Raw genomic sequence first — 20879 nt, forward strand, 5'->3', positions numbered from 1 at the left:
TTGGTTTTGCTCTTGAGTATTGAACCGAGTCGAGCTTTTAGATTGAAATTGCTTTACTCAGGTAACTCGCGAGCCTAATCGTGCGATCGAATTCCTATCAGCGTTTCGCCATTTTGATGTTAACAAGTAATAATACACCTTTGTATTGTGTTCGCTTCAAAAACTACATGGTACTGGTGAAAATCAGGCTCAGATATCGCAATTGAATGAAGTCTACTTGAGTTGAGCTCGAGCCATAATAAGCGAAGCCGGAGTCGAGGATCGGCTCTCGACATTCGATAGTGACGTGTTGCCAATTCCAAGTCGGTCATCGCCGCGCTCCCAACTGACAATCTCTAGCCCCCCAACCCCCAACGTAAACCGATTTTCAGCAAACAAAAAAATCGTCGATGGGTACGAAATCGAGAATAGTCGTCGCTTCAACGCTCTAACGCATGTTCCAATTTGACTGGACTTTAGTAGCTCCCGATGGCACGCGACTTGCAGAAAAGTGGTGTTGGGGAGGGGGACCGTGCCTAAGTTTAGTGAATGAGAATCAAATTTATTTGAACAGGCTTTTGCCTAACTTGTTGGGGTCAAAGCTTGGAGCGTCAAAGCATGGAGCAAGCGTGCTTTGCCAAGGCGGCGATCCACTATTGAATGTGCACGTTAAGCAGCCGCCACAACGCCCTCCACCAAACGTTAATTCTTTTTATCAAAACAAGTCGGGGTTTTGAATATTGTTTAAAACATTCCCGTCCCCATGTCGGCTTTCTTTCGTGGTGGACAATAATGGCCGTATCAATTCGACCAAAAGACAAAAATTTCGTCTTAGTATTTTTTAACAAAAAAAAAAAATCATGTTGATATTAATACAGCCATGATGATATTTGAGATATCTATCGATGTTGTGGTTGATGTAAACCGGACTTGTCCATCGTGGTGTTATTGTCGAATGGAAGATATTTCGTGATTGCAATTAAATTCTATTATCACTTCCATTTTTGTGAATATTGCTAGATATTTTTTTAATGCATTTGCGATATTTGTTCCCACAATATATGGGTTAATCCCTATGTACCATATTTGTGTTTTTGTGCCTCTTTTACGCATTTTGCACTTTCTTAAACAGATATACTATTTGACAAAAAAAAAAAAAAGATATACTATTAGTAAAGTGAAAAGTGTCAACATTTCTTGTCATTTATTTTTCGTAACCATAAAAAATCTAGAGAAATTTCAAATAAAAACTTGAATTGCTATTACTTTCTTCAAATAAGGATTTGAAGTGGCCATATTAATCTTAAATAAGGGCCTAAAGTGGCTATAATAGTTTTGAACAAGTGTATGATGCCGGCCGGCTAAATATTATGGTTTGTCAAGGGTGTTTTCATTCAAAAATAATTTAATTCTAAGTTATTCTTTATTTTTTCCTTTTATTTCTTTTGTTTTTTCTCATTTCTTTTTTTTTATTTGTTGCATTCAGCGAGGGTCGCTAGTTGCTGAAGAGGGCGGCCCTCGCCAAATTGGGCGAGGGGACCCTTGTCAAATCAGGCGATGGCAGCCCTTACCTAGCTACAATGCGCGTAAAGAAAAGAAAAGAAACAAAAAATAAGAAAAAAATAAGAAAAAAGTAAAAAAAAAAGTAACATATGAAAATACTTTCTTTTTTTGGGTCAAAGATGAAAATATCCTTGACCAGCTTGAATGTTATACATTTTTTCGGACTGACATAGCCACTTTAAGATCTTATTTAAAATAATTTTCATTTAAGTCTATTATTTAAAAAAATGAGCGCTTTTCAAGCCTTTTTTAGAATTTTTCCAAAAAAAAAAAATCTATTATCCCATAATCGGATCCATCTCCAACAGAAAATATAAAATATTTGTTCACCAGCGATAATCTTTCATATGATCACCAACAGATAACGTTAAATAAAACGACAGATTGACACGACGACGTCATAAATAAAAAAAATATTTAATCTTTTTTTTTGGTTGGATAAGAAAAAAATATTTAGTTTAAGTAGCGGAGTTTTCTGCTTCTAATTTCAAACTCGGAAGCAGAGCAACAAGAAACGAATGACGTCGTCACACTCGAAGAAACTCTTCGTCATCAACGTCACCACTCTATTCGGATCCTTTGCCTCTCCCTCAAGAACTCTCTCTCTCTCTCTCTCTCTCTCGCTCGTCGTTCGATCACTCGAACGGGAAGGCACGGCCCAAGTCAAATTTCCACCCGAGGGAGCATCGACCGCTGAATTCTGTGTAAAAATCGAGGATTTTGGAGCGGGGTTCGATTGATTCATCGATTGATCTTCTTCCTTTTTGGTTCTTGTTCTTGGGTCACTGCCTTTACTGGGCGCCTTTGGTGTAATCGTGCCCGGGATTTCATTTCCTCTCGCTCCTGGAACGTGGGATGCGTTCGCGGGCGATCGAAATCGATGGGCTTGTTTAAAGAATTCAGTCTTTTGGAGGCGTGCGCGGAGTTTTGAAGCTCGTTTGTGATCGTGAGGCGACATGTGAAGGAGGATTTCGTGTATGTTTCTGGAGGATTTTTAGTGGGTGCTCTGTGGTTGTTGATTTTGTGGGAGAGATTGGTTCTTTTTCTTTTTTGTTTTGGCTGTCCATGAAATGTCTGGTGGGACACCAGTTGGTGGTGGATTCGTGAGGCAGAGGCATAGCCAAGGCTACTCCTCCGGGGGTGATGACCTCGAGGACGATGCCTGCTCGAGGATGGCAACGCCCGTATCGCCTCCGGTTCCGCGAAGCCGGAGGTGGGTCGAGGTTGTTGCAAACGTCCTTTGGATCGCTTTGGCGTTGTTATTTGTGCACTTTGGGGATTGGCATTCCAATCTCATTTATCTCTTGTGGCATGACGGCAGAATCAGAAGGTATATATGCTGTTTTTTGTTTTTTGTTTTTAAGAGTTCATTGTGTTCGAGGCCATGGGTTGTGGTATTGGCATGTATAGCTAGAGTGTGGTGGATGTTGCTGTTCGATAGTTGGCGAAAAGTGATCATGAATTGTTCAATGCCGAAGGATCCAGATGTGTTTCTTTCGGTAGCTGAGAAAGTGAGCGTGAATAATGGCCAATTCATTCAATTTTCCGTTATTGGAAGAATTAGTTGCAATGTTCAGTGGTCCGCAAAATTTGCAGGAAATGTTCCAGCAGTTGCTTCTATGTTGCCTTGGAATGTTTTTGCATGCTACACTCTGTTTCATAATGTAGCCATCTTTCTCCTCATTTCTTGTTTCAGGAAGCCTTAGGCTCTTGAATGCTAAATTGCCTGGGCTCATGGTAATCGAAGTCTTCTTGTCACAAACAAGAGGGCCAATTAGTTTTAAAGTGAAATTTGGACAGGTAGAGAAGTGTGAACATGTTCACCTCGAAGTTTATGACACTTTTGTGTGTATGACTCTTTTACATTATCAGAATGAGTTAAAGATGATAGGAAGTTGAGTTGATTTTGGAATTGCTTTTCATCTCACTTGATTTGTAATATCATGTGGATATGATTTCCCGGAAAATGAAGAGAGATTTCATTCTGCTAGCTTCATATTGTATAATTTCATCTGTCCATGTCTCTATGCCTATAATATCAAACTGAACTTCAGCATGTGGTATTTTCATTCTTTAGAAGGTTCGCCTTTCACATCTTGAAATGATGTTTGTGTCTGTCTGAAAGAGTCCATTGCTGCATGTAAGGAAGTTTCTTTGAGCAGTAAGCACTTGCCAACTTCAAAATAATCCCTGTTGGCGTATAAATCTGAGCTACCACCTTTGAGAAGATTGAGTTTTCCATTTTGCGTGTGAAGACTAAGTGTGCAACATCCATAAACAAGCATCAAGCCTGCTTGGTGTCTCTAACAAATCTTGCTATCTTCTGACTGGACTACTCCCAAGAGCCGTTCTCTGTGACTATGTAACTTAAGTGTGGCCTTAGACACCCTTGCATGGATTTATCTGATTAGTTTTAACTAACATAGTCATTCAGTGACCATTTTCTCTAGAATGCATTACTATTTCAACTGCCTGCCTGTATATGCCCAGAGGCTGCACACTTGCCTTTTGTTACTATTAACAGCATTTTATCTATCCTGCAGAGTGCCTTTGTACCTCGGGATGTTCGCTGTTGGTTTGAATTTACTCATTTTCATTTATACAAGCGTGATGGCGTGGAGAATCAAGAGATTTGATGAAAAGTGGGAGCTAGCTGGCATAGCAGCATTGCCTTATGTCACTCTACTTGGGCTTGTCGCATTTTGCATGTAAGAGTGATAATCACTCTTCTTTCTCCTTCAATTTTGGTTATGGTCTTGGAATATTTTAATGTATGTGGGCTTGTTGGGATATATATACTGCTTTGATCTCCTCCCTTTTCGCTTGCAGGCTGACTTTTGCTTTATGGCCTATTTGGAGTATTTTGACCCTTCCTCTTCTGGTACAGTAATTTCGTGGACTGTGTTTGCTGGCGATAGATGTTAATTGTGTGAGAAAATGTCTCATCCTTGATTATTTTGCTGCAGTTTACCCTTTTTATGGCTTGCATGGTTGTATTGCCGAATCTCATGATTGGGATGTTCAGACGACAAAATGGCGCATTCCGAACAGATTAGACAACTTGATTGGATGAAGATACTAACTTAAATTTGTATTGGGAGGGCATTTTGCTATTGCTTGAACCGTTTCTCCTTGTTTGATGCATTCGAATGCCACATTTTGTCCAAGAGGTCCAGGAGATGAAAGCTGGTTCTCACTTCAATCATATCGAGCCATTCCTCAGCTAGTCCTGATACACCGCCTTTGGCACCCCATCACTTTCTTGTATTTACCCATCCGAAGACATCGTTATAGGAAATTCTTTTGGTGCAGTTGTGACACCAGCGGGGATCATTTCGGCACATATTCTTGCTTGCAGTTCTTTGATTGATCTGTTACTGCATTTTGCCATCTGATATGGCCTTCCTGGGCCAGGATGTGTGAAGACATTTCTCTGCTGACAATTTAGTAATCTCTCTGTTTTCCCTGGCATGAGAGCAGCAGCAGCAGCAGCCAGGTTAATGACTTGCTGAAGTTATTAGTATTCGGATGAAACAGTGAATCAACAGCAGTAGCAGTTGAATCAGATATCTACAGAACTCATGTCATTTTGAGAATCACGAGATTACGAATTTGATTCTTTCATTTTCTCTCATTTTTGGTAGCTGCTGATCTGAAGGGGAGGAAATCGAAAAACTGGGCAAAACACCAGATGATGTTTTCAGAAGTAGTAATTGCAGTTCATCTTCCGGATGCTTGAGATGGGTCGACCAACATGCAGGAATGTCTCGACTCTAGCCTCAGTTGCAATAGAAGTGATACCATCACCTGCTAAACCGTGCCCGGTTAATGTTATGGAAGCTTGAGTTTCTTGCAAGTTTTTTTCCGGTAGATTTTGCTGTCTTTTCCACGAAATGAATTGCAATTTTCTCAAGACTATACTTCTGAGAAAATAAGTTAATTTTTCGGAACCTTTAGATTGAGGTGGCAATTTGCGAGAATGGAGGGGATGGACGAGTGTGAGAGTACTAGCATTTAGTGTCAATATATCAAAAACTCAAAACTAGCATTTGAACAATATAAATATATATATATTAGTTATTTTTCTCGTCTCACAAAAAATCACAAATTAATGCCTCATGACATGTTTTTACCAAACTAACAAAATATCTCAAATTCGTACCTTGCCCAAATTTACTCTCCGTTAAATTGCAAAGGTATCAACACATGTAGATGTCTTCCGTTGCATTTGTCATTCTCTTTTTTTTTTTTTTCCTGATATTACCTTGAGTATTTACAGAATTAAAATGTTTAGGACTAAATTGGTAAAAGTACAATATACTTACGACTTTTTGGATAATTTTCCCCTTTCATATTTATTTCGATGTAAGGGGAAATGACGACGAATTGATCTTCCTTTCATGAGGTGCCTTGATTTTTGCTCTGAAATAATAATTTGTGGGAGTTAAAGGGCAAGAAATCCAGACTCCTGGGGGAAAGGGAAAAAAAAAAAAGAAGTATCAAGATACAAGTATAAAATTCCTTTCGAATTGATGTTGGGCTGTCCATATTGCTATTGAGTCCGCATGAAATTGCAAACATAATCTTCTGGGCCGTGTCGGGCCGATGGGCCGCAACGACCCGGTTGACCGCGGATCTCTGGACGTAAAACCGAATTACCCTATATCTTCTCGGTCACGGTACAGTTCGGGAAAGCTACCCGCTACTCAGCTGGCTCGTGCGGTTCGTTCAGGCATAAACACAAACATGTTGAGATCACTCCGCACAGCCCTCTCTGTAAAACCAACCGACCATGGCCTCCTCCTCTTCCTGCTCAATCCGCGAGTACGTAATTCCACCGTTTTTTTCCCGCACAATCGGCCCTCGTGTTCTGCCTTGGGTTCTTAGCTGGCTCATCCTATTCTTCCTTTTGCTGGCTTGACAGAGAGACATGCACAGCAGGAACAAGATGGCCATGGAGTTGATAGCGAAAGGTTGGAGCGCTCTGAAGGAGGTCGATCGAGTGATCGACTACTGCGAGCTCAATGATCGCCGCCTCATTCCTCTCCTCAGGGTGAGTGAGCCGACTTCTCGTAATTTGGCTTGTTTGTTTCGTTTTTGTGAGATGAGCTTGATTATTTAGTGGAGAATTTTGGGTTACTCATAGAATCGCGTTTATAATGATTCTTCCGTAGTTATGGTTCTAAAGAAAAATGTGTTGACGTTCTATCGGTCTGTAACATTCTCAACTTCTCTTGTTGACATGTGGGTGATACTTGTCTGAGTGGAAAGAGTTGATTTTGCATCTGTTCTTCTCTCCGGTTTGGCTGAAATATTTAGTTTTTATGTTAATCTAGTGACTATACTTCCCTTTTAGTTTTTACACTTTCTTTTTTCACTAAGCTCGACTTGCACTGATATTTCTTTTTCTCCGCCTTCCCGTTTTCTCTCCTATCCAATTCTGATCAGACTGCGAAGGAGAACTTTGAATTGGCTCTTGAGGCTGACAATTCAAACACGCATGCCAGATATTGGCTGGCTAAACTGCATTTGAAGTACCATGTTCCGGGAAAATGTTTAGCTGTGTAAGTGGTTCTTTCTTATGTCAGGAAATGTGTATCTTCCTTTCTTGGTAATCATTCATGTAGCACTGTGATGAGAAGAAACTTCTAGCATGCATATGGGGAGGTAAAATCAATGGTGACCTAACTCAGGTTAACTTTGTCCTTTTGTTTTGTTGAAGGCCTTCATTTTGAAGAGGTCATATTTTGGCACTATACTGGAAAAAAAAAAAATTGATGATGAAAGAGCGTTGTACTTAAACATGTTGCTCTTGTTTTACCTTTTGATGTGCTAGTGCTGCAGCTGCTGGCAATCTTCTTGTTCTAACTTCTTGCTCACACTTTTCCATGCGGATTCCATGTAGCTTAGTAACCTCGCTTATATCCTCTGGTAATTGGTTTGAAGGAAGCATTGTCATGCTTTTGAGTGGTATGCCACTACTTGAACATATGTTGTTTCCTTATAAGACCATGTTGCCATAACAGCGGTGCTGCCTTGCTGGTGGAAGCAGCTAATATGGGTGATCCAGATGCACAGTACGAATTAGGTTGTCGTCTAAGAGTTGAGGTAAGAACTTTGTGCTTGGTGGCTGCCTGTATTTAAAGTTCTCTCTTATTGAATGCATCTATCAGCTTCTCTTTTCCTTCATAATTTAGAGTTCTCTGGGATTCTTGGGAACCCATTATTTTGAACTATTTTCAGAGGTAGACAGTTGTAACACCTAAAATTTCCGCATGCAAGTGCAGAGAAACTACAATGTGCACCGTTAAGTTATGATACTTGTTTATGTTATCTTTTTCTTTGCTCTTCAGATACAACTGCTACACTTGGCCGAGTGGTGTGTCTCTTGGTTAAACTTGTTCCAACTTAGGTTGGGTTCTCTATAATTATAGTTTTGGGAACGTTTTTCTTAATGCTCGATCAAACAGTTAACCAATACTCTTTTAAAACTGGCTTTGCCATTGCCCTACCATGGAACCTCACCGGATATTGTTAAACATATGATAACAGAATCCTTACGTTACCTTTTTGTTTTACATCCTCAAGGCTCCTGGGCCCCAGCTGAGAATAGAAAAAGTTGGCATAAAAGATGCAGGGCAACTAGGAAATGTGTTCTTGCTAACCCAATCTTTTTCCTATGTTTTTTTTACCGGTTCTGAAGATACTAGAGTAATTTGAACTAGAGTATATTTGATTTTTTTGGATAAACCACATCTGCATGATATTCATGCTCATGTTTATTCTGTTGCACCATTAGCTTATAATAGCTTTCATTTGCCTTTTCTGTGTCTATATCTGGTCGTTGTTTCCCTCACTCATTCTGGATGTCCTATTTTATGATTTACGTGTTATGCTTGGTTATGTGTAGCATGATTACTTCTCCTCTGATCAACAAGCTTTTTATTATTTGGAGAAGGCAGTTGACCAGGTTTGTCCTCTTTTGCTTTTTCTTTTTTGTTTCTGCTTAAGAGGTTTCTCTCTTAGTTCATATGCACTTAATGTGCTTTTAATCACTTAAAATCTTACCGGAACTTGTCATTTTCTAGCTGCATTCAGGTGCTCTTTATCTTCTAGGAGCTGTTTATTTGACAGGGGACTGTGTGAAGCAAGATATTGCCTCAGGAATGTGGTGTTTCCATAGGGCATCAGAGAGGGTGAGCATCAGTTTTTTTCGCTTCATGAAGTGATGCAATTTAAAGCTTGTGGTTTAGAGATGGATGCTTTCATGATAAGTATTGTGTCCACTAACATAGAGTATTCAAACAGATAGTTCCTTTGCACTCTTTTCTTTTGCGGTACAACTTTTTTGCAATTATTTAGACTGGTAATTGATTAACTTATGAAATGCATGCCAGCTGGATAATTTTGGGTGGATTATTTTCCAGTACAGAGTATGTAATAAGCAAAGTTTTGGACTTCACTTGAAAAGATCCACCATCAAAAGATAATTTCCATAACCATTTTACTAGGAACCTTTGTTAAAGGGATAAGGTCGTATTTAGAAATTAACTGAAGAATTAAGAAATAGGAGTCTAGTTGATGTTCCAATCAACTACGTTAGTGCTGTAGTAATCTCCCTAACCAACACACAGAAAGCCTCTTTGAAGCTTCTCTGTTCTCTTCAAAACCATGTGGGAACTGAGGTTAAGAAGAGAGACGAGCTGGAAGATATGATAGAGAAGTCTTCAACTATTGCAAAGAGTTGCCTATAAACAAACATCTCCTTTTCCTTTTACTGCTTTGACTCCTAATCCTCATTCAACTGTATTTTGTCTGACGAACTTATGTCCTGAGCTGTTGTCAGAAGGGCTTAGTGTTTCCATCTGTGTTATAGAAATCGGTGATCTAGTGTCTATAATTGAACTTTGTGGGAAGATTCCAATTGCTCCTTCACAAGTGCAGGCCCATGCATGGCAATTTGTTTGCACATATAATTGTATGGATGCTATGATATTGGGTTTGGTACAAAAGAAATGGGGAAGGCGCTGTCCTCTTATAGTTTACTCTCCTCTGGACATATGCAGGGGCATGCTGGTGCAGCCATAGCATATGGGTCTCTCCTTCTTAGAGGTTTGTTCTTTGAGACTATGCTTTTGAACGAAAACATAAGTGCATTGCTATTCACATCTATATAGTCTTCCTAAAGGTAGGCTGTACTGTATCTTGTCATTATTTTTTTATCCTATCTTGATCACATCCAATTACCTTGTTTTGTTTGACAAAAGGTCCACTTATATACATTACTCACATTGTAGTACATATTGTTTGCTTTTGGTTCTGACTTGGTTGGAAGGATTAAGCAAGTTCTATTTTACTATCATGGACTTGAAAATTGCAAAGTTAATCTGTCAGGTTACCATGTAGTAGGCTCTTTTGGGAGGATAAACAAGGGTTTTAAGTTATCCGTTCAATTTCGAGGACTTCTTTCAAACGGTGTTTGGGGAACAGTTCCAAATTAACAGTCATGTCTCTACCTTCGATTCACACATGATGTTGATCAGAGAGCTTACGCATCTATTTGGTTTGCAAATATTGTCTACGTTCCTATCTTCATTGGATGTACAAAAGGAAAATGAACCTGAAAAGATTTTCAGTCTGCTTAAGAAAAATCATCTCTGCGAAAACACAGAAAACGGTTTTAAAAATATAGCTGAGATATTGGAGACACAAAAGTCTCTTGTTCGTATATTCTGTCTCAATAAAAGCATGGTCTTCAACAGCATAACTTCAGAATCAGCGGACCTACTTTTTTTTTTCGTGTAGTCCTCTTTCAACTTCTTCATCTATCACTTGTTTAGGGTGCTCTTTTCCTCTCCTCGTATCACCCCCTTTGCATTCCTTCATCATCTGTCAAATCTCTCCCTACATCACTCATCTTCCGAAGCAAAATTCTAGCACGGATGATCATTTTGCCGCGACGAGACACAAGTGACGATCTCTCTTGGTGTCCATTCTCCATAAGATTCAATAGTCGCATGTCTCTTTCTCTCAGCTTGAATGAAGCTTTGATCCGTATCTTGATAGCTTCACAATTAGCAAGACACTAACAGTAGCTTTATATAGCATCTTGTCCCATCTTTGATGAGAATTTTTTGCCCATGGGTTGTTCAAAACATGCTTCAGGTTTTCAAGTTCCAGAAGTTTTGACAAAGTTCACATCACCTAGAGGCTCAGCCGCCAGAAAATCACGGAAGAGCGAGGACGTTCCGGCAGTGGACCCAGTAGAGATGGCTAGGAAGCAGTTTGAGATAGCCACAAAAGCAGGATGCGATCTGGGACTTAAATGGTTGAATAGACTAGAAGAGGAAGAAAAGAGGGTCCTGGCTTCATGATGAACTAACCGTGGTCCTACTTTTGAAATCCATCTCGTTCATTGCTGGAGCCTTTCCATTTTGATAAGTATGAAATCGAAGGTGAGCATTTATAAGGAAAACGCATGTCAATTCATGAACGAGTCCTGGTTCTTTTCGGGCGGTATCTACCCTCAGCTGTCAAGATAAGGGCATGTGTGCCTCGGTATTGTACTCCTGTCTATGCTTGTATAGAATAATGTAACCTGTCTCAAAACTATACACACCTCGATACTTATGCTTGTCAAAGTTGGGAACAGTAGAGAGTGGCAGGGATATTATGCCAAAAAAAGTGGGTAATTATTTTAATGCCAAAGGAGAAGAAAAGATTGCTTTTTGACTTGTGTTGAAGCAGAAGTAATTTGAGTTCAGTTATGCTCTACATAGCACCGACACCTTTCGAGAGTTTTCATGTCGAGTTCGACACTCTTCGATATGCAATCGATCCTTTATTAACGTTTTAAACATGCCAGCGATATGAGAGTTCAGCATCTTGACACGCGACACATCATTTGAACATACATGGAGTTAGTTATAAGTTTTTTCAATAAATTAAGAATCAAAATATGAATTTATCATAAATATATACTTAAGTCATATATTTAGCCATCTTAAAATTAATATGCTCAATTAGCCTAAAAAGATCTAGTCATGAATTCCTACTATCATAAGAAGAAAAAAAAAATCATCATTGATCATATATATATAAAAATACGCATTTATTATATAATATTATGTTGAAATTTTATATATTTTTAAAAATATATGTGTCAACGTATCGTATCTGTCATATCGCCTATCATGTATTGTGTCGGTGCTAGGTTATACCGTTTTCCATTTCCAATTTTTTTTTTTTTATCTTTTGCTGAGAAAACATTTCCTAAAGGATACCATAAAATTTGGCAGTCCCATTTTTCACCGGAATCCTCATCTTCTTCGTGTCCGGAGTTTCGGGGCAAGTCGAAAGGTTAATCTAGGGTTTGTGGTTTTCTTCCGACGTCGCGCGCGCGCCTCTGCGTTTCAATGGCGATGGAGCAGATCACCGAGGGAGTCAACAGCATCGCCCTGAACGGCGACTCCATCAAGAAGAATCGCATCCAAGTCTCCAACACCAAGAAGCCTCTCTTCTTCTACGTCAACCTCGCTAAGGTACGTATAGAAGCCCCCCACCGTCTGATAATGCCGTCGAATCGGAATCGCTGAAATGCTCATATGGATTGACGTGGTCAGGTTGATTTGTGAGGTTTTTGGCTTGTCGTTTGTGCCACAATCCACGGTCTGTCGGAGGAGATCGTTGCGTGCAGTCGCCAACTTTTGTGTTTGCCTGTGTTGTTTAGATGTGGTCTGGTTTTTTTTTTCTTTGAGTTTTGGTTCTTTGAGGGATTTGATGAATAATCGGTCGGCGGTTTGGTAATTGGTGCGGTTTTTATTGTGAATGCAGAGATATATGCAGCAGTACAATGAGGTGGAACTTTCTGCTCTTGGGATGGGTACAGATTCTCATTCCTTTTTTCTTGTTTGTTTCGCTTTTGATTCATATGACTGTGTTCCTTGATGTCATGTTTCACACTTTAAGACTGCATGTGCCTATTAGAGTGAGTCTGATAGATATTGCATTTAACTTGTAAGCGTGCTTAAAGAGCAGTCTCCTCCTGTCTGAATTGGAAATCTCGTTGGTAGTGCTTATATGCTAGTCCATTCTTTCTCTATTTCTGCTTTGGCCTTGATCATAACTGAAAGTTCTCATATCAATCGCCTTTCTGAGTGGTTTTTGCGAAACCAATTATGGGTGTGCCTTGCGGTTTGTATACTAGTATAAAGCAGGCTTTAGTTTTCAGTTATTGAGGAATTCATGCAGAGGGTTGTTCGAGGAGCCATAAACCTCTCTATGTGATTGGGTTTACTGTATCTAGGGGTTTCTGCGGTTGCCCTTGAACCATCTTTTGTCTCTTAGGATGACTAGACTGGTCCTTATTGGACATACTAAGGCTTGTAGATATATGTTTTCTGTTACTGGGCAAAACGATTCCCAATTTTGGGTTGGTTGGTGATGATTTTCATTTAACTGTCAGTAATGCACAAGATTCAGCTAACTGGTGCACTGTTAATTGCTCTGTATATTCTTTTTAATTTTGAAAGAGGTTCAGCTACCTGTCTGCTCATCGTGGCAACTGGCATTCTTAGTTTTTCATTCCATGGTTTTACGTATGCAGCTATCGCGACAGTGGTCACCATCGCCGAAATTCTGAAGAACAATGGATTTGCTGCAGAGAAGAGTACAATTCTCTTTACGTTTACGTTTACATACTATATGTTTGAAGCAGGTAATGTGCAACTTTATGAGTATATTCTCAAACACTTATTGCAGAGATCACAACGTCAACTGTTGGTATAAAGGATGAATCAAGAGGGCGACCTGTCCAAAAGGCCAAGGTGAGCAAGCATTAATCTCTATGTGCACTTGATAGCGAATTTTGTCCCCGATTTTACTTTTAGTACTCAAGTAGAGTTTTATAACCTTGGGGGATTATGGACTGTGCAGATAGAGATATTGTTGGGGAAGTCAGAGAAGTTCGATGAATTGATGGCAGCTGCTGCTGAGCAGACTGATACTGGAGCCACTGAAGAGCAGAGTTGAAAACTTGAAAGGGCGTCACCATTTGCCATTTGCTTTGTGGTCTGTGGCTAAACATGATCTGTAGAATAGTCCTGATTGAGTTTGTACCGCTGGAAATTTTGTAGGAACGAGAATCAAGTCCAATCTGTTGTCCATTTCTTTTCCATTGAATTTTTCCTGTTGATGTCATGATTTGTGCGCGGTGCATATGCGTGACTAGCATATATCTATGCAGTCTCGATGTGTTTTTATGTACTTGGAAGTAATCATGCTTGGTTGAGTCTCTCTCTGCAGATAGCAAATACCAAATATATTCGGGGCATCAGATGGCGAAGAGGCAGTCATCTAACCGAGGGAGTGTTGGTCGATCGTACTTGTCAATTTCTTTTGGAAACTATGAGCAATACGGAAGTTTCATTGAGGTTCTTGACCATGTTCTCATAGATGATTCACCAGAAAAGGTGTTTTTGGGCTGAAATTGTACGGCGTTCACCGCGATTCGAGTCGTTAGATTAAATGTTCCTAAAGAACCTCGTCAAAAAGAGTAGGTTAAACTTGAACTCTTGTGGTTTGATGGTCATTTATTAGAAAATGTACCAAAACCTCAAAGGGAAGACAAAGGCAAAGTGGGTGATGTTAAATTCATTTGAATGTCTTGCATGAAACATTTCATTTGATTCAGTGAATATGAAGAAGCAAAAAGAAGGAAGTTGATCGAACAATGTCAAGCTTTACCTATTGTCGAAGGAAAATTCAATGCTCTCTTTTTTGTGGCCAAAAAGGAAAATTCGGCATTCTCTTTCTATAAGGTGTCGTCCATCAAATCCTCGGCATGGTACACTGAAACCTCAATTAGAACAATCTCTACTAATTGAAAGTATTTCTCGTTACTGCTGTTAGAAATCTCAATTGGTACTCTACTGCCAATTTACCTCGTTTAGCTAAATTTTATTTTGCGAAAAATTCTAAACGGTGCACTACAACATAATTATCCAAATTAATTTTCGTCTCATGAAAAATTTCAAATTAATATCCTTACCTAAACCTATCATCTACACTAGTAACCACAACACATTTACCTCAAATTAAATTCGTGAAAAATTTTAAACCAATACACTACAACATGATTGCTCAAACAAATTTTTGTCTCAAGAAGAATTTTGAACTGATATCCTGATTCCGTAACCAAAATTGCCTATGTAGGTTAGTTTTGAATTAAGATTACCGATTTAAGTTTTTTTTATTTTTTTTAGATTTAGATATCGATTTGAGATTTTTCGTGAGATCAAAATTAATTTGCAAGAAGAGAATTAATTTGTACGATATAAGGTTGGAATATTTTGTAAGAAGAAAAACAATTTGTGGTTAAATGTTTTTTTTTTTTGGGTCAGAAATTTGTGGTTAAATGTTGATTAAGATATAAGGTGTTGAAACATCACTATCAAAATAAACCAAAAAAAAAAAAAAAAAAACCAGGAAAAGATGGAAAAGGTCAACTTGCTCTTCCTCACGTCTCTTTATCTTAAGAGTCCGCCTAAAACCCCCGGGTCGTCTCCTTCCCCTCGGAAAAACCCTAGGCGCTCCCCAATTCGATTGCAGAGACTCGTCCAAAGCAAAAAGAAATGGTAAAGCTGTTCACTTTTTCACTTCGATCGCCTTCAACAGCTCAATCAATCTGTCGAATCGACGGCAATCTTCACTTCCTCGTCGTCTACATGTGCAGACAGGAGAAGCTGTGAACCCGAAAGCCTACCCGCTCGCCGACGCTCAGCTCAGCATCACCATCCTCGACCTCGTCCAGCAAGCCGCCAATTACAAGCAGCTCAAGAAGGGCGCCAATGAAGGTTCGTCGTGCGACTGCTCGCGTGTCCGTAATTAGCGTTTGTGCGTGTGCACGAGTGAATGTGCGAGGTGTGTGTTATGCATGTTGCGAGTTGGGTAATGGTTGTTCTAGGGCTTCATGGGAAATGTGGATGCTTGGTTTCAGCTACGAAGACCTTGAATCGGGGTATTTCCGAGTTCGTCGTGATGGCTGCCGACACTGAGCCGCTCGAGATCCTACTTCATCTTCCGCTGCTCGCAGAGGATAAGGTATGCGAAAGTTCAATGCTTTGCACTATTTTCATCGTTGCTTGCTTTGTTCTTAGTTAAGCTGCATAGCAATGACATGTGGTTTCACTTACCAGAAAAACGAGGTATGCATTCGGTTTATCTATTGTTTAAGTGAAAGGATGGGAAGCTTTTACTGGTGTTGGTACGTCTCTTCGGGGTTTACAAGTGTGGCCAAAATGAGCGTGTAAAGTGAATGTGTTGTTTGATTTGCTGTCCCCGTGTTATGAAAGAAAGCCTCGTTTCAGATTATACACAAGTTATGCTTTTAAATTTCTTCATCTGATCCGACAGTTTCCCAGGAGAAGATCTCCTTTCTTTTCTTTGTAAATTTGCTGAGGTGAAAAAATTCCGTGAGTGTACTTGTGAATGTGCGCTTCGAAGTAACTAAAATGAGTATTCGATTGCTGATTCTTACGATTGGGTTCATCAGAAGGATGAGTTAGAAAAAAAATAAAAAAATAGAAAACTGGTATTGAGTTTGTTGCTTTGTTCTGGCTTGGGGATAAAAATAAATAGACTAACTCAACTTGGTTTTGCTCAATTTTTCTAGCCCAAACTGTACACAAGCTGGGTAATTGAAATTATTCAGTCTGTTGTTTACTTAATTTTGTGGAAAAACAGAATGTTGTACACGACAATACTATAGTCTGCTTTGTGGGCTTCTAAATATGAGCCAATAAGTGTAAAGCAATAGAAGTCAAAACATGTGTCTTAATTTTGGGTCAAATTTTTCAAAGAAAACCAAACCAAAAAGAATCTGGTAGTGTCTGAAGGTTTAACTCTTGCAGTTTGATTGAATCTGATTTAAAAGTCGTTCCAAATAAATGCCTTTGGTTTGTTTGAATCTCTCAATCTTGAATCATTAAAGCAGACCACTGTGCATTCCTATAGCTAAGGTTATACAAATAGTGATCCAGGCCTTTTGGGAATGTCTGTTAAGTTATTGATGGTGCTTTGAACCAGCTCTTGTTCATACCTTGTGGGATATGTGGATTGGCAATGTAGCTGCATGGTTTGCAAAATTTGATTTATTATCCAGAAACAATTATTAATATTGGCATGTTAATTATGCAGGGAAATCAAGGTTTTCAAAATAAGAAATGCAGCACTAATTTGAAGCTAGATCATTGGTGCTTGTTTGTTGAAGTACTCTCCTAATTTTAAAAAAATGAAAAACGTGATATGCGAAGCTACATGTCAACATTTACATGTTGTGAAAGTTTCAAGAGTTTTGACTTAAAAAACTCAATAGTGCGTGTGCCACAAGATTTAGATTAAGGTAAAAAGTGAAAGTCAATCCAAACATGTCCTTCATTTATAGGGTACAAAACCAAGAGAATCTTAAGTCATATCCATCAAAAGTATGTAAGAAAAATGGCTTGCAATAGGGTTTAGAGAATATTAAAAACGACTTAAAACATCTCTGGAATCTGAGCCCTTAATCTACTATAAGACCTCTTAATCTCAACTGTCGAACCTCATCTAAAGCCATGTGAGTCATATCTGACATGACTTAAACTCTAAAAGGGCGTAGGTGATAATCCAATCAAAGAAAGAAATAGTGCCACTTCATTACGCAATCGAAATAGCCTGGGGCTTATACGCCTAATTAATACTCTTTAGTTAATTTACAGCATAGAGGACTTCAACTTTGGACAAGAGTTCCCCTCCACTTTTTCCTTTTCCCCAAAGTTTGCTATTATTAAATTACCAATGCTTGCTGCAAAGCGAATTATCTAAAGGTGTAGTTACTTTCTAAACCTTTTTTTGTTTGGTAAACCTTTCTAGGTCTCTAATTCAGTGCTTGTGATAGGTAAAGAATATGCACCTTCGTGGTCTCCTTTTTGAGATACCATAAATACCGTCTGCCAGTTGAAATGTTTCTTCTTGATACTTCATTATATACTGGGTTACTACCATCTTGCCACGGCATGCCCAGATTTTTACCTTTTTTCATGTCATATATACAGAATGTGCCCTATGTCTTTGTCCCTTCAAAACAAGCACTTGGTCGAGCATGCGGAGTTACACGACCTGTCATTGCATGTTCAGTGACATCAAATGAGGGAAGCCAGTTGAAATCCCAGATCCAACAGCTCAAGGTATACCCTCTATCAAATCAAATGCAATATAGGTGTTGTGATTGTAATCGGCCCTTAAATGCAATAGACTCTTAGCTTTGTCCTGTGGAATTGCAGGATGCCATAGAGAAGCTATTGATCTGAAGTACTACATCCTGCATGTTCGGTGTGATGGGCCTCTTTGTCTATGCATTTGCTCTTCAAGAGGCTTTGACTGAGGAATGTGCTAGCTTTAAAGTTTTCCTGTGTCGGCTTTATGAAGAGTTTTTTCTTTGAAGTTTCTTTCCTCCGGGTTCCATGTGCAAACAATTTGTATCTTGATAGCTAATAGTAATTGTTGACATGCCGTAAGCTGTAGTTTTTAGTAATTGTGTATGTTTTATGTGCAAATTTGTGCCAATTGGTTTGAGAGGCATCTGGGATCTGGTCTTGGATCCACTCTGTGATGCTGAGAACTGATAGATTGAAGAATTTAATGCATTGAGCCATGGTAATGTCCAGGGAGGTAGCTTGCTGTGCACCATGCGTCTGGGCCCTTAAGTTATCTAGTCTTGTTAGACTGCTCAAGCCCAACATGATACCTGTCGAGCTTGACTCAAGTTTTAGGATCGAAAGCATAGAGTTTGAGAACGCTTCGAAGAAGGGGGCAACCAGGACAATTAGGTGGCCGTATTTCAATCCTTAGCCTTGTTGCATTGTACATGAAAGAAGGTAAAGTAAAATTATGCTTATCATTTCCATGTCTCGCCATCCACATCTATACTCAAGCTCATTTTAATCGGTTCGTGAAGCTAGTAAGGTATTTGATAGGTTTGGGGCTTTGTAGCCTATGCAATAAATAATGCTACAAACCTATGAAACCCAAAATTTGAGCTGGACGCTGAGAGTGTGTGCTTTGAGAGATCAAACGCTGTCGATTTTCAAGGTCTGAGTATTCGAATTGAACTGGAGTTTGAGCAGTAAACTTTTTAAGACTATCGCACCCTTATTTTTGGGCCCAAAAAAGACTACATCCTTTCTTTGGCCATGATAAGGGAAACTTTTCTACATATACAACAATAAACTATGTATGATCCTAAACGAGGCTCCATTGTCTTGTAGTAATAAATTTGTGCTATCGACGACAAATAAGTATTTTAGTATGGGGAACTGAGCAACAGTGAGTGGGCGTGCCGGAGTGGTTATCGGGCATGACTAGAAATCATGTGGGCTCTGCCCGCGCAGGTTCGAATCCTGCCGCTCACGGTTTTTGTCTTTTCCCCCACTTCATTTTTGCATACTATCAACTTAAAAAGACATAAAGGAGTTGGACACAAAAGATTTGGATTAACCCATGATGTGACTAATCATTTAATTACGTGAAAGTCCAAACATAGTCGATACGCATTTGTCTCAATAAAAACCCATCGAATCTTTATTTCATATAATGGGATTGACTTTGTTCATTACATCAGTCTATCTAATAAATTTTCAACATGAAAACACTTAAAAGTCCATATTGTCGCAACCTAAAGTTCGGGAGCCTTAGGTTAACCTATTATTAGGTTAATTATTTAACTAATATAACTCGGACTTTCCCAAACCTATATCAAATTATAATTTAGGTTTATTTCATGAAAAAATTGTTAAATTGAAGTTACCACTAATCATTTATGGAATGTTGATTAGAAACCTTAATAAGATATCGAGAGGAATATCTTATTTCTACGAACTAGAGACAATGAGTTTGGGGACTTCGTTATATTAATTTGAAAAATTAATGTCATTTCGGTATCAATTTCATGAAAAATTCCTTTCGATTGATTGATGTGAATTGAATGATTAATTGGGAAAATATGACATGGAACCATATTTTCGGCAATAATAAAAAAAATCAAAAGCTTGAACAAAAATAAATAAAAATACCCATAATATACCTTTTAATTTCGAATTTTCCTATAAATTCACTCATTTCCAAAGATTTGGGCTAGAGTAGAATTTTATCCGCTACATTCTCGAAGATTTGAGCCAATATGCAGATAGATGTATAGAACAACATCATCCCTTTTCTCAAAGGGCAAAACACGAAAATCTATACTAAATTATAAATTATAATCCCATTCCATAAGATTATGGCCAAGGCATATAATTTATTTTTCGATGGGACAAGGCACGTGGGAGCATATATTATGAGCATGTTTGTTTATAAATGTGCAAACTTTATATAAAAAAAAAAAGGAAAATAAACAAACAAGACTAGATAAAAGCAAGAATGGACAAGCTTAATCGAATTTTAGAAAATTAGAGGGGTGGCCGAAAATATGCAAGTGCGGTCCACCTTTCCTCATCCAAAGTTCGATTTAAAGTTTGAGAAAATTATCTTTAAGGATTGGAAATTTTGTTTTTAGATAATCCTAAAAAATTTGGATAATTGTCCAATTCAAATAAATCTCATCCATAACAACAGATAACATCCGATAACTACCAAGATATTGCCATTCAAACAACTCAAGATGCAAGAGATAATTATCCAAATTAAAGTTTATCCATGATAGATCGGATATTGTCCAATTCAAGTATTCTCATAGGTTAGACAAATTTTGAATCGGTGATCATTATCCACAACATAGAAAAATCATTAGAAAATCACAGGATAATGTGACTTAACCAATCAAAGATTAAAATTCAAGGCAAGGATATCCACCATCATATAATTTGGCCACCAAGAGATATAGTATGCCAAAAATCAATTTTATTTCATTAAAAACCCTTATTCTTTCCAATTAATTCAATTTGATCTTAGAAAAATGCTGAACGAGGGAGTTTTTTCGATCAAATTACATCAATTCTCAAGAACATTCAAGCAATTCATGATCGAATCGAAATTACTTGAAAGCTCAGAAATTTTATGCAACAATACCCAATTTTCGGTTCTTAACAAGAATTAGCAAAAAAGGTTTAACTTTTCACTTTTAATTTCAATTCGACATGTATTCATCAAGGTATATGCAAGTTATCAAGGTAACAAGCATGAATTGAAATAAAAAAGTTGAGAAATTTTATCTTTTCCTAGCTAAAATTCTGCACACACACAAGCTGGGATTTTTGCTTAAAACAGTCCCCTTCTGAGCTTATTTGAGGCCGAATCGAACTCCG

General features: G+C 38.5%; 4 protein-coding genes and 1 non-coding gene across 6 annotated transcripts; all 5 read left to right on the plus strand.

Annotated features, from left to right (window-relative positions):
- The first annotated feature begins 2034 nt into the window (after nucleotides 1-2034).
- Nucleotides 2035-5166, plus strand: LOC115757122. The gene is made up of 4 exons (XM_030697227.2): nucleotides 2035-2872; nucleotides 4086-4250; nucleotides 4372-4423; nucleotides 4509-5166. The coding sequence occupies exons 1-4, from the start codon at nucleotides 2613-2615 to the stop codon at nucleotides 4596-4598; spliced, it is 567 nt and encodes a 188-aa protein (XP_030553087.1). The 5' UTR covers nucleotides 2035-2612; the 3' UTR covers nucleotides 4599-5166.
- A 1041-nt stretch (nucleotides 5167-6207) lies between these two features.
- On the plus strand, nucleotides 6208-11217 carry LOC115757123. 2 transcript variants are annotated; one of them, XM_030697228.2, is made up of 8 exons: nucleotides 6208-6366; nucleotides 6467-6595; nucleotides 6991-7106; nucleotides 7569-7650; nucleotides 8453-8512; nucleotides 8631-8738; nucleotides 9609-9654; nucleotides 10708-11217. In XM_030697228.2, exons 1-8 carry the CDS (start codon nucleotides 6289-6291, stop codon nucleotides 10914-10916), a joined length of 828 nt encoding a protein of 275 aa, XP_030553088.2. In that variant the 5' UTR covers nucleotides 6208-6288; the 3' UTR covers nucleotides 10917-11217. The 2 variants fall into 2 exon arrangements, with proteins under 2 accessions (XP_030553088.2, XP_048134128.1); XM_048278171.1 differs by having other exon boundaries at nucleotides 9487-9654; nucleotides 10708-10844.
- Nucleotides 11218-11813: 596 nt separating this feature from the next.
- LOC115757121 (uncharacterized protein At2g34160-like) lies at nucleotides 11814-13831 on the plus strand. Its single transcript, XM_030697226.2, has 5 exons — nucleotides 11814-12083; nucleotides 12376-12424; nucleotides 13148-13210; nucleotides 13303-13367; nucleotides 13477-13831. Exons 1-5 carry the CDS (start codon nucleotides 11958-11960, stop codon nucleotides 13570-13572), a joined length of 399 nt encoding a protein of 132 aa, XP_030553086.1. The 5' UTR covers nucleotides 11814-11957; the 3' UTR covers nucleotides 13573-13831.
- A 1220-nt stretch (nucleotides 13832-15051) lies between these two features.
- On the plus strand, nucleotides 15052-18110 carry LOC115757120 (NHP2-like protein 1). The gene is made up of 5 exons (XM_030697225.2): nucleotides 15052-15176; nucleotides 15275-15395; nucleotides 15539-15642; nucleotides 17634-17765; nucleotides 17862-18110. The coding sequence occupies exons 1-5, from the start codon at nucleotides 15174-15176 to the stop codon at nucleotides 17886-17888; spliced, it is 387 nt and encodes a 128-aa protein (XP_030553085.1). The 5' UTR covers nucleotides 15052-15173; the 3' UTR covers nucleotides 17889-18110.
- Nucleotides 18111-18907: 797 nt separating this feature from the next.
- TRNAS-AGA lies at nucleotides 18908-18989 on the plus strand. Its single transcript has one exon. It is a non-coding gene; the product is annotated as a tRNA-Ser (tRNA).
- The last annotated feature ends 1890 nt before the right edge of the window (nucleotides 18990-20879 follow it).

This window comes from Rhodamnia argentea, chromosome 4 (genome assembly GCF_020921035.1).
Source record: "Rhodamnia argentea isolate NSW1041297 chromosome 4, ASM2092103v1, whole genome shotgun sequence".
In the NCBI taxonomy this organism is placed as follows: Eukaryota; Viridiplantae; Streptophyta; class Magnoliopsida; order Myrtales; family Myrtaceae; genus Rhodamnia; species Rhodamnia argentea.